The 12,486-nt window shown below is 36.8% G+C and overlaps 1 protein-coding gene across 1 annotated transcript in view; it reads left to right on the top strand.

Annotated features, from left to right (window-relative positions):
• EFEMP1 (EGF containing fibulin extracellular matrix protein 1) overlaps nt 1-8,069 on the top strand; it is a 57,508-nt gene extending 49,439 nt beyond the window's left edge. The window contains exons 9-11 of the mRNA XM_007970559.3: nt 3,601-3,724; nt 3,809-4,004; nt 7,443-8,069. Coding sequence (XP_007968750.1) covers nt 3,601-3,724; nt 3,809-4,004; nt 7,443-7,604 — 482 coding nt within the window. The 3' untranslated portion in view covers nt 7,605-8,069. The remainder of the gene's footprint in view (nt 1-3,600; nt 3,725-3,808; nt 4,005-7,442) is intronic.
• The last annotated feature ends 4,417 nt before the right edge of the window (nt 8,070-12,486 follow it).

The following is a 12,486-nucleotide window of genomic DNA, read 5'->3' as shown; positions in this document are numbered from 1 at the left end:
AAATAATTTTAATAAAATACTGATATTTCTTCTATGTAACCTACATAATCTCTTTGAGATACATCTTCAAATAATCCACTGGAAAAGATTCAGTTATTAAAATGTTTCACCTGTGAGTTTGAGTATAGAGCATAAGCTCAATATGTGAGTTAAACATATCTCCATCCAGTCTCAGTTCTCTAAAACACGAGGATTATGAATTGGGTAAGAATGTAGGTGCTGAGAAAAGTCAGCCTAATATGTCGTAAAATATACTTGAATATTTTAGAGAAAAACTACTAACCCCAAAATAGCTAATGACCTTGGGTCCAGTTTCAAAATAAACATTCAGATGATCTTCACACCTATACATAAGTGGAAGAGGCCGCTCCCTATAATGGTATGATTTCAGAGTCTCAGAAAAATCTAAAAAAAAAAGGACCCTACTTCCAATGTTGCATGTAGTTGAAAATTTTCTTTACAGGGAAAGGACTGTCAGATAAAACCAAAAATGTAGAAAATCATGGAAAAGTTAGTACAAACACTTAAATTTACACAAAGCAACAAAAGAACGAAAAAAATGACCGAACTTGAGGACAAAAAACTTGTTTGAATCCCAGCTCCACTGTATTTGGTCTGCACAATCTTGAACAAATTATCAAACTGCTTTGAGCCTCAGCTTCCTCATTTGGAAAAGGGAGTTGTGGGAATTTAGTGGAATGACATACATAAAAATAATTTGCAAACTATAAAGGCTGTACGAGTCAAGGTGTTTTTATGAAATTTACTTACCAATGTAACTGGCCAGTAGTAAATCTTCTGTAGAGAGTCCTTTTTCATCAGAGTTGGAGTGAAGGCACACAAGGACAATAAAGATCCTGTTAAGAAAAGAAAAGATTAAGGAAAGGAGACACTGGGGATTCTCAGTCTATATCATGATTTTACAGGAAAATATTAACTCAGAGGAAATCTATGACCTGGGATTTTATAATAGGCACACAATTATTCAACTGGACTCCTATCAATGAGTATGAGCATAATCAGAATGTAGTTCATTGCACAATGAACATCTTTATAACCCTTTCCAGGTTACTACAGACTTTATAAATGTTAATTGTGGGAAAACATTGCATTCCAATGGTTTTACTTACTGAACCCTAATTGCGACTTTCAACATGCATATTACATGCAAGAAAATGTTAGCTAGTGGAATGTCTTAACAAATTTCTCTGGAGTCCTTCAAACAAATATCTATATGTTTCTAATCAAAAATTGATTTGATGCTCAGCAAAAGACAGAAGCAGATTAATGCACAGTGGGCTCCTACCTGCTTAGCCTATCTATCTGGAAACATTTATATCTATTGTAATTAAAGGTGGAAAATGCACTAAAGTTGCAAGTGGGGGATTCATAAATGTTGTATGTTGAAGATATGCAGCTTCAGAATGTTTGGTTAAGCCAAAACATTTTTTGTGAAAAAGAGTTAGCATTCTTCTAAAGTATAAAGCAATTGCTTTCCCCTACTGAAATCATTCCTTTTGAGCCTTGTCCACAGGAATAAAATGAAATTGAAAAGGTTTGGATTCTTAACTTTCTCCAAAGACTTATTTTGGGGATGAAATAACTGTTCTCATTTCACAGGCCTATACAAATGAAAACTGTGTGTGTGTATGTGTGTGTGTGTGGAGAGAAAGACAGAGAGACAAAGAATACACATACACATAGACACACACTCATCAAATATTTTGAGGGTATTAATTTCTGAAAATTTTTCCAGAATGATTAAGGTGATGATTATGCTAAGCTCTACATTACTGGAAGTAATAAATGAAATTATAAAGTTGTCTTTTGCTTCTGTTGGACTCCATATAACAAATCAGTATTAGTTTTCCCTGTACCTAAACAGCATCTTTATTTTTCAAAAAAGTGGAAAATACTGAAAGGGTAAGTCAATTGTGATTTCATCCGAAGAATCTAAGTTTTCTTTCTTTAGCCATAGCCAGCCCAAGAAGACACTTTTTGTAACTGTCTCCTGGAGACTACCTAGCTTTTCCAGTCTCCTCTTGAGTTCCAGATAACTTTAGCCAGTTTAGAAGCTAAAATACTTTTTTTTTCCTCCAAAGTCAAAGCATGAATTATTTAGAGTATGTGAACTAGAATAAGCCACTAAACCCTTATTTGTTTTTCATCCACATCAAGTGGAAATATCTTTCTCACCTACCTCCACAGAGTTTGCGTGAAGAGCAACTTAGTTCAATTTATTATTTCTTAAAAGCCAGGTGCTCTATTGCATTAATGCTAGGTGATTAAAGGATTAAAAGATGGGTACAATAACCCTTGCCCTCAAGGAGTTTACAAACTAATAGAAGGGTTAAGCTAGACATGCAGATTTCAATAATGCAAAGCAGAAAGCAATAAAGGCCCTTAAAAAAGAACACCAGATATGAGAATTCAAAAGAGACCATATCCCAGCACCTAGCCCATGCTTGGCTTAAAGTAAGGATTCAGTAAATTACTTACGGAATGAGTAAATTCATGAATGAAAATATCTCATTGTGGAGAAGGAATGATTCAGAAAAAGTTTACACTGAATAAAATATAAATCACTATTCAAACGTAAAGGGAGACAGACATAGAGATGTAGATATTAATTTTATTTGTATTGTTGTTATAAATGTAATGGCTCTCTAGTAAAACTGTTCTCTCAGATGTCATCTGGAGGCTTCTGATTCACAAATCTAAAGTCAATCTTTGTCCAGCCTGAGGTAAACACAGCCCTTCTTCCCGGGACTCTCTCTCCCTCTGACTTCTTTGGCATTGCCTTTTCCTGGGTTGTCTCCCTCCACTGACAGCCTCTTCCTTAACTTCCTCTTTTTCCTTACAGTCCTAAAATTGCTATGCTCTACGAGGTGGAACACTTCATAGTTTCACTTCTTGTGCTGTGCTTCCTCTGGACAGTAATAATCCACTCCCAGCATGCTTCAGCTTACTGAAACCACATTTCTAGCTTTCTCCTTTCTCCCGAGTTCCTGAAAGAGATGGTAAGCTGCCCTCCATAGTTTATGCTTGCTAATTTCTCAGCTTGGAAAAGCTTCCCTGCCCCAGCCATGAAAACTCCATCTAACCATCACCCTTTAAGACCACGTTGAGATGCCTCTTCCTTCCTTCAGCCTTCCCTAATCCCCCTGGCAAAATGACCCAACTCTGCTCCACATCCCCCAGTATACTTACCTGTCTCTTACTGAATTCCATTTTACTTTCTAAGTAACCATATACATATTGCCTTAATTATAATGTCCCTGAGGACAGGAACTGGTGTTTATTTAACTTTTATATAGGCAGAGTCAATGGTTAACATTGGGCTTTGAATTCAACAGATGAACAATAGGTGCTGGATAAAATATCACGAAATGACACATATTAATCTGCCTAGAATGTCTCAGCTCTATCTGTCCTGAATTCAATGTAATGAACACCCAGGCTTGTGTCTAAAAGCAGGTTGAACACAGTCCAGATGCCCTCACATCTCCTTCCTTGCAAACAGAATCTGCCAGTAATATGATTTAGTTAGATCAGTTCATTAGTTTAGTTAGTAAACTCTTTGACCCTACATCTCTACAGATATAAATGAGTGTGAGACCACAAATGAATGCCGGGAGGATGAAATGTGTTGGAATTATCATGGCGGCTTCCGTTGTTATCCACGAAATCCTTGTCAAGATCCCTACATTCTAACACCAGAGAAGTAAGAAAAATCAGAACTTTTGAAAGTGAGGATTTTCTGGTCTTACCAAGCCAAACTGCTAACTACTTTTGTCTGTCTCTGCAGCCGATGTGTTTGCCCAGTCTCAAATGCCATGTGCCGAGAACTGCCCCAGTCAATAGTCTACAAATACATGAGCATCCGATCTGATAGGTCTGTGCCATCGGACATCTTCCAGATACAGGCCACAACTATTTATGCCAACACTATCAATACTTTTCGGATTAAATCTGGAAATGAAAATGGAGAGTTCTACCTACGAGTAAGTATCCTGAAGGCAGCCTTAACTATTGAGAAAGATGGGAGTTTGTTGTTGTTGTTGTTGTTGTGTCGTATCCACATGTGGAAGGAAAGCAAACATTTGAAGAGTCTTATGTGTAGGCATTGTGTAAGCCCTTCCAGGTACATTATTTCATTTATTCCTCTTGGTAACACTGCTAGATAGATACTAATATTCATCTCCATTTTTTACAGAAGACAAAAGTGAGATGCAGAAAGTTTAAGTAGCATCCCTGACGTCACTCAAATATTAAGTTTGGCAGACTCTGATAGAGTTGTGTGTGACTACCAAAATACAAGCCTCCCATCCCCCCACCCCAAACACCCCCCAAGTAGGTATCACTAATCATTGATGGTTAATTAATTATATATAGACATACATATAATTCAAATCTAAAATAATTACTGGAGCTCCTAGTTTTCCAGAAATCATGAATTCATCATTGTTACATTCACAAATCAGTTTACATTCACACTGAAACGGAAACCTGTAAGTATGTGAGAAGTGACCCCACCTCCCCGCACAGTATGTGTCAGTAGTTGTACCATTCTTGCAAACTTCTGGGCTGACAGTATGGAGTCACCTTCCTATCTTTCATTGCCTGTGTGAAATCTACTTTCTGAATTCTGCCATTTCCCTCTTCACACTGTCTCCCGGGTTATCTTTGCTTCCTCACATCCCTATCTCTCTTCCCATAAACTGGCTCCTGTCATTTCCATGATCCCTTCAGTGGCTTCTGAGCTGGTCTCCCTGACCCCAAAGCCTCAACCTTCCAGTCTCCCTACAAAATCTCAGCAAGTTCATTTTAGGTTAAAATTTGGACATATTTTAAATACGGCTCACCACTTCATGTGAAAATGATGGCACCCTACCAAGTAGTTTGCAGAGTTACGGTAACTGTTTCATGCTAATGATGTTATTCATCCAGTTACAATTTTCTCAAAACTCCTTTGGGCACTCTTTATTTTTAATCAAATTTTAAAGCCAGTATTTCATTTTGAGAATATGAATTAAATTGGGAAATTCGTCCTTGTGGCACAGTTTACAGATTTTTAATGTTTACCCATTTGTCCTGTTTTTTGATATATTAATTGCCCATGTAGCTCCAGAGTTATGTGATACTATTTCTTTGCCAGTATATTAGAAAATGATTAATTTCTCACGACCAACTTCTGAAAAGACCCAATGCAAAATGCAATCTACTACAATTATTTTTCTAACAAAAAAGAATATAGTTCTTTAACATTTGATATTTTAAATTTGACATATTCTTGCTATTTATAAGAAATTTCCACTGAGTGAATTTTACACAGTTCAGATACTGCCAGTTAACTAATTCTAGTCTAAACAAATAACATTATTTTTAAATAACAAAATCTTTAAAAATAATTTTCTATTTTGAACTTTTAGCCATAATGTAAGAAAATAAAATTTTCTAGCAGAATAACCAAAGAGTGAAACAAAGTTCCAACGTGTTTTTTCTTTGCAATTAAACATGGCACTTTTACAGTTACTTACTATTCATATCAGTGCATTTACTGACTTGATACTTTCAAATAAAAATGCAGTGTTTTTCTCCAGTGAAATCCTTATTCTCATGACTGATATAAAACATTGCCAATTTTGATAGTTCCAGAGTTAATGTTAAATTATTTGAAAGAAAATTATTTAAAATAATAAAAATAGACATTTCAAGACTATTTCTTGTCACATAATTCAAAAAGTACTTGGATCAAACCCTACAGAGTTTCTCCACTAAAATTCTACTTGTGCAGAGGGCATTGAAATGCATCAACAGCAGGTTAATTAGGTTAATTAATTAGCTTAATTAAGCAGCTACTACATGCTCAGCTCTATGCTAGGTGTCATGAGGAATTAAAAGGACATGTAATGCACATTTTCTGATTTCAAGGAACTTTAAATACTATTGTGTAGAAAAAATTAACATCTATGAAAATAGAAAGGGGGCAATTTTGTGCTCAATTCCAAGGTCCAAATAAAACGTGGGCTGTCAAAGAAGGTTTCTTGATAGTCATGAGTAGCCTGATTCTTGAAAGGATATGTGGAATATAAAATTTGATTTATATTCCTTTTGAGAAAATGCTGAGAAAACCATCTTCCCTGGAAAAGAGAACATACTGTAAAGAAAGTACATGAAATTGAAGGTTGAATATCCAACATACCCCCCAGTACCCCAGTGTCTCTTCTCCCTTACTGAGCCTTACTATTATTATTCATAGCCCTATCACTGCCTAGTCTAGTGTTTTCTGAACTATGTCATCCACTAGAATATGAGCATAATGAGAGCAGAGACTACACCTGTCTGTTCACTCTTCTATCCTCAGCACATGGAATGGTAGCTGGCACATAGCAGATGCTAAAAAAATATTTTAAATGAATAAATTAATTCAATCAACACCTTCAAGGTGTTATTATTATCTATAACTATTGTTTACAAGATGTATGCACCATGGAAGATCCTGGAGACATGAAAATGAATAAACCCAAGCCAGTTCCTGCCCCCATGGAGCTTGTAGTCAAGACACTGAACAAGTGATCAGAAAGATGCTGACTGCTGCAGCAGAGGGTCGCAAGCTGCTCATGAGTATATAGCAAGTAGACCTAACCAAAGCATTCTCTCCCTTGGTTTAATGTCCACCCATTGAGGTAATTGCTAAATCCTAATCCATGACTCTATCCCTTGGCATTCAAACTCACACATACACTTACCTGCCTCTCCAACCTCATCTCCCTCCACTCACAAGAACCCATCACATTCTTCATCAAAATGAAACTGCACCCAGTTCTTCTGAACATATTACTTTACAAAACTTTCAGTTGTCCCTGGTGACTCTCCTCAGGCATTCAAAAGCTTTCTGTCAGTGCTTCAGGGCTCTTCTTTGTCTTCCCTGTATACATACACGTTTAGGTATCTTCATACGTGCCCTGGGTAACCCCATATATCTTAGCATTTACCACATTCTGTTGAAAAACTGTTTCCATTTCTCTTTATTTACTAGAATGTAAACAGATGCACAATGTTGAGAAAATGAAAAGTGACAACTTTGTTTACAAGTTCAGAAATTATCAGATTCTCACTTAAGCTCTAGTCTCTGTAAAGTCCACAACTTCTCAATAAAAGTGAAGAAAAATGTTAACAGAGAGGGAGGAATCAAAAACAAAGAACTATTTAAAAAAAAAAAAAAAAAAGGCAAGTCCTTGGAAGTTGGAACTAATGACTATATTAGACAAGGGATAAGAGCCAAGAAGAGTTGAAACCAAGAAGGGACCAAGTAGTGGCTCTTGTATACCACCCTCAAAATTCTCCCCCTAATTCTTATAGGAGGTATACTAACAAAGCATAGAAACTCCAATGCAAGGAAAATTATTCTTTCCTTTCTCTTTTTTCTTTTATTTTAGCAAACAAGTCCTGTAAGTGCAATGCTTGTGCTCGTGAAGTCATTATCAGGACCAAGAGAACATATCGTGGACCTGGAGATGCTGACAGTCAGCAGTATAGGGACCTTCCGCACAAGCTCTGTGTTAAGATTGACAATAATAGTGGGGCCATTTTCATTTTAGTCTTTTATAAGAGTCAACCACAGGCATTTAAGTCAGCCAAAGAATATTGTTACCTTAAAGCACTATTTTATTTATAGATATATCTAGTGCATCTACATCTCTATACTGTACACTCACCCATAATTCAAACAATTACACCATGGTATAAAGTGGGCATTTAATCTGTAAAGATTCAAAGTTTGTCTTTATTACTGTATGTAAATTAGACATTAATCCACTAAACTGGTCTTCTTCAAGAGAGCTAAGTATACACTGTCTGGTGAAACTTGGATTCTTTCCTGTAAAAGTGGGACCAAGCAATGATGATCTTCTGTGGTGCTTAAGGAAACTTACTAGAGCTCCACTAACAGTCCCATAAGGAGGCAGCCATCATAACCATTGAATAGCATGTAAGGGTAAGAATGAGTTTTTAACTGCTTTGTAAGAAAATGGAAAAGGTCAATAAAGATATATTTCTTTAGAAAATGGGGATCTGCCATATTTGTGTTGGTTTTTATTTTCATGACCAGCCAAAAGGTGGTTGTTCATTACATAGTAATAAATCATTGTTGTACAATATGCTGGTTTCTGTAGGGTATTTTTAATTCTGTCAGAAATTTTAGATTGTGAATATTTGGTAAAAAACAGTAAGCAAAATTTTCCAGAACTCCCAAAATAAACCAGATATCCCCTAGAAAATTATACTATTGAGAAATCTATGGGGAGGATATGAGAAAATAAATTCCTTCTAAACCACATTGGAACTGACCTGAAGAAGCAAACTTGGAAAATATAATAACATCCCTGAATTCAGTACTTCCACAAGATGCAGAACAAAATGAATAAAAGGTATTTCACTGGAGAAGTCTTAATTTCTAAATAAAATTTAAATCCTAACACTTCACTAATTTATAACTAAAATATCTCATCTTCGTACTTGATGCTCACAAAGGAAGAAAGGGATGATGGTTTTTATCCTTGGCATCCAGAGTGACAGGGAACTTAAGCAAATTACCCTCCTACCCAATTCTCGGGAATGTTTGATACACCTCCTTGTTTAAAATGTCACTGCTTCACTTTGATGTATCATATTTTTAAATAAAAATAAATATTCTTTTAGAAGATCACCCAATCTTTGGAGGTTTTTCAGTGTAGTTAATAGCCCCCAGTATAATTTTTATATCTGGGAAAAACATCAGTTGTAGGTGCCAGCGCAAGAACTACCATTAGTTTTTTTTAATAAATAAACTGGGAGATGAGGAAGCAAAAAGACAGTTAAAATCATGCCACAAAACAGGCAACTTTTTCTTAGATCTAGTTTCACAGCATATATGAATAACCTCTGTCACCAGGTAATCTTGCCGCTAAAACAAATATCTCTCAAAGACTTGACTAGTGTGCAGAAATTGCCAAAAAGAAAGTTCACCAAGAGCCCAAGGAACAAAACACAAACTCCTTGTGTGAGAGTAGGGGATGGGCTCTTAAAAGTTAAAGGGGTACAGAAACAGGAGAGAGAACAGATCTGACCAAGGGACAGGACAGAAGCAGAATCAACAGCCACAACACAGCAAGACTGTTGAGTTCATTCCTCTTACCCTGTCTACATGATTACTTACAGTCAAGATAAATTATAGCTTGATCTAAATGTTTCCATTTTTAATCAGTCTAGTGATTTTCCTACATATAAAAACAGTTCTCAAGTGAGAGCTGGGAATAGCAACAGTTAAAGAAAAAAAGCCTAAGACCTTCTTCCAACACATTTTTCCCTCTTAAACAAGAAGACCGGTCTTGTCTATAGCTCCCAAGGGAATTGTAGAAGAAACAGGAATCTCTGAAATGTTTATGCTAAGCTCTGGCCCTCAATTTCTACCTCCAAATATATATATATGTATATTCTGGGTCTACGGAAGCCATTAACTGCAGACAAGATGTTTGCCCTTTTATCCCAAAGCCTAGTCCTACCCACAAATCACAGACACATGGAAAGGGTTGATACTGAAGTTTCACTGAGGCAATTTCTTTGTTTTGTTGTGGTAAAATTTACCATTTTAGTCATTTTAAAGTGTACAGTTCAGTGGCATGGAGTACACTCAGAGTTTTGTGCAAATATCACCACTATCTGGTTCAGGGGTCCCCAACCACTCCCCCAACAACAGGACTGCAGACTGGTACCTGTCCATGGCCTGTTAGGAACCGGGCCGCACAGCAGGAGGTGAACAGTGGGCGAGCATTACCACCTGAGCTCTGCCTCCTGGCAGATCATCCCAGCATTAGATTCTCATAGGAGATTCTCATAGAAGCATGAACCCTATCGTGCATGCAAGGGATCTAGGTTGTGTGCTTCTTATGAGAATCTAATACCTGGTAATCTGAGATCTGAGGTGGTACAGTTTCATCCCAAAACCGTCCCCCACCCCTCCCCACCCTCACCCCCCACTATCCCCACCCATGGAGAAACTGTCTTCCACCAAACCTGGTGCCAAAAGCTGGGAACCACTGATCTAGTTCCATAACATTTCATCACTCAAAAATAAACCCCATACCCGTTAACAGTCACTCCCATTTCCCCTTCCCATAAGCCCCTCTGGGAGTTAACATTAATCTACTTTCTATGGATTTGCCTATTCTGGATGTTTTATGTAAATAAGTTCATACAATAATATGTGGCCTTTTGTGTCTGGCTTCTTTCACTCAGCATGTTTTCAAGGTTTAGCCATGTTATAGCATGTGTCAGTACTTCATTTCTGTTTCCAACTGAATTATATTCCATTGCATAGATCTGTCACATTTTGTTTATTCATCAGTTGATGAACATCAACTGATAAGCTGTTTATACCTGTGATTATTCCTTTTCAATTTTGGGTGTCGAAAAGAAACTGTTTCCTAGACTATTCACCCCACTAGTTTCACAGCCTAAATTCACTCATTTTTAGTTTGGCTTTTGACTAAAAAGAATAGCAAGTTAAAAAAAAAACTTTTTTTAATTCATGGAAGCAAAAACCTAGAAAAAGGTTTGAAAAGTTAACACATGAGTTCCTTTACAGGTGCAGTCAACCTCAGTAAATGTAAATATCTCATGCTTTCTTACTTTGAAATCGAAAATAAATATCATGTCTAAAAACAAATCAAAGCAGTAAGACAAAATTCTGCTGTCTTCAAACTACACATGATTCTTTCCTTCCCTCCATGAAAATCACTGGTTTAAGCCTGCTCCCACAGGTGAAAATTATGGAAATAATGTATTGTCAATCATTTATTATTGTAATTTTTCTCAGCATTTATTGAGAAAATCCCAAAGTAATTCCTTCCAATGTCTAATAGTGTGATGGTACAGAAGAACCAAGAGTCTATCTAGTCTTGGGGAAGTCACTTAGCTTCTCAGTACCTTGGTTTCATCTATAAAAGTGGGATATTGAAACAACGTGTTCTTCCAGCTTTGAAAACCAGGTGTGGTGGCTTCCACCTATAATCCTATCACTTTGGGAGACCGATGCAGGTGGATCACTTGAGCCAGGAGTTCGAGACCAGCATGGACAACATAGTGAAACCCCATCTCTACAAAAACATACAAATATTACTGAGGTTTGGTGGCATGTTCCTGTAGTCCTAGCTACTTGGGAGGCTGAGGTGGGTGGATCGCTTAAGCCCAGGAGGTAGAGGTTGCAGTGAGCTGTGAGTGCACCACTGCACTCCAGCCTGGGCAACAGAACAACACCCTGTCTCAGGAAAAATAATTAGATAGATAGATAGATAGATAGATAGATAGATAGATATAGATATAGATATAGATATAGATATATATAGAGAGATATCTCCCAGGAATGCACCATTGAAAGAAGAAGCTGTATTTGCCAAATCTTTGAAAGCATCTGAGTCTTCTTTGTACGCAATGACTATTGGAAGGCATTAGTCATTGGTGGAATAAAAAAATGAATAGTGCCCACCCAAAAAAACATATCTTCACTTTATGGGCTCATTATTAATGCTGAGGACATAATAAATAATCCAATTTAACTATATTTTTTAAATTGCAATTCAAACAACACTTACTGTTAGTATTCATTCTTATGCATGTTTTTGCTCCTTTCCACTGAAACTAATTGCAATCTGATTACTCATGTTAAATTGGAAGTCATTTTACCTTATTTCACCAGTGGAAAAAATGGCTAGTCATGAGTTCCCACACTTCCAAACATGCTTTCAGGGAAATGCCTATGTTTTTACTCAGTGAGCCTCAGTAATGAGGACTGACTTAGATGTTTCCAACACTTCACTGTTCTAATACCTGTGGCCTGGGCTCTGAGACTTCCATGCTCTCTGACTGGACACAGTTGTTTTCTGACAGTGGTTAGGAAAGACCTCTTGCTTGTTAAGCTCTCAAAAAGACAATAATTTGCCTTCAGCTGCCAGATTTCCCTCTTAACTAGTTTCTTTAACAACTGGCAATCTCCTTCTCCTCCAAACATAAAATATCTCCTATTTCATACCCTTATTTTTAATAATAATAGGATTCTAGAACTTAGATACCATCCTGCAAAAATCTCTTATTTTTAAGACTTTCACAACATCGCAGTTTGTTGAGCAAGAGTGCTATGCCTAGAATGCAGTTCTTATGACTTAGATTAGGGCTCTTTTCATTGGTCATACTCCAAATTTCAACACCAGCGAGCAATGTCTTTCCTTTTAAACCCCTTCTTGAACAGTGTTCACTCCACATCATGGGCCAGCCTTGCTGGTTACATGACTTTTTTTCATCACTGCTTTCACATGCAATAGGATGGAAATAACATAGATACCACCAACCTGATTCTTATTTACTTTCTTGAACTGCAGCTTATTGTTCTCTTTAACTTCAGAGAGGCAGAAGTAATCGTGTTACCCAAAATACTCCTGAATTCTGGAA

This window comes from Chlorocebus sabaeus, chromosome 14 (genome assembly GCF_047675955.1).
Source record: "Chlorocebus sabaeus isolate Y175 chromosome 14, mChlSab1.0.hap1, whole genome shotgun sequence".
Lineage (NCBI taxonomy): Eukaryota > Metazoa > Chordata > Mammalia > Primates > Cercopithecidae > Chlorocebus > Chlorocebus sabaeus.
This window is presented reverse-complemented; position numbering and strand designations above follow the sequence as displayed.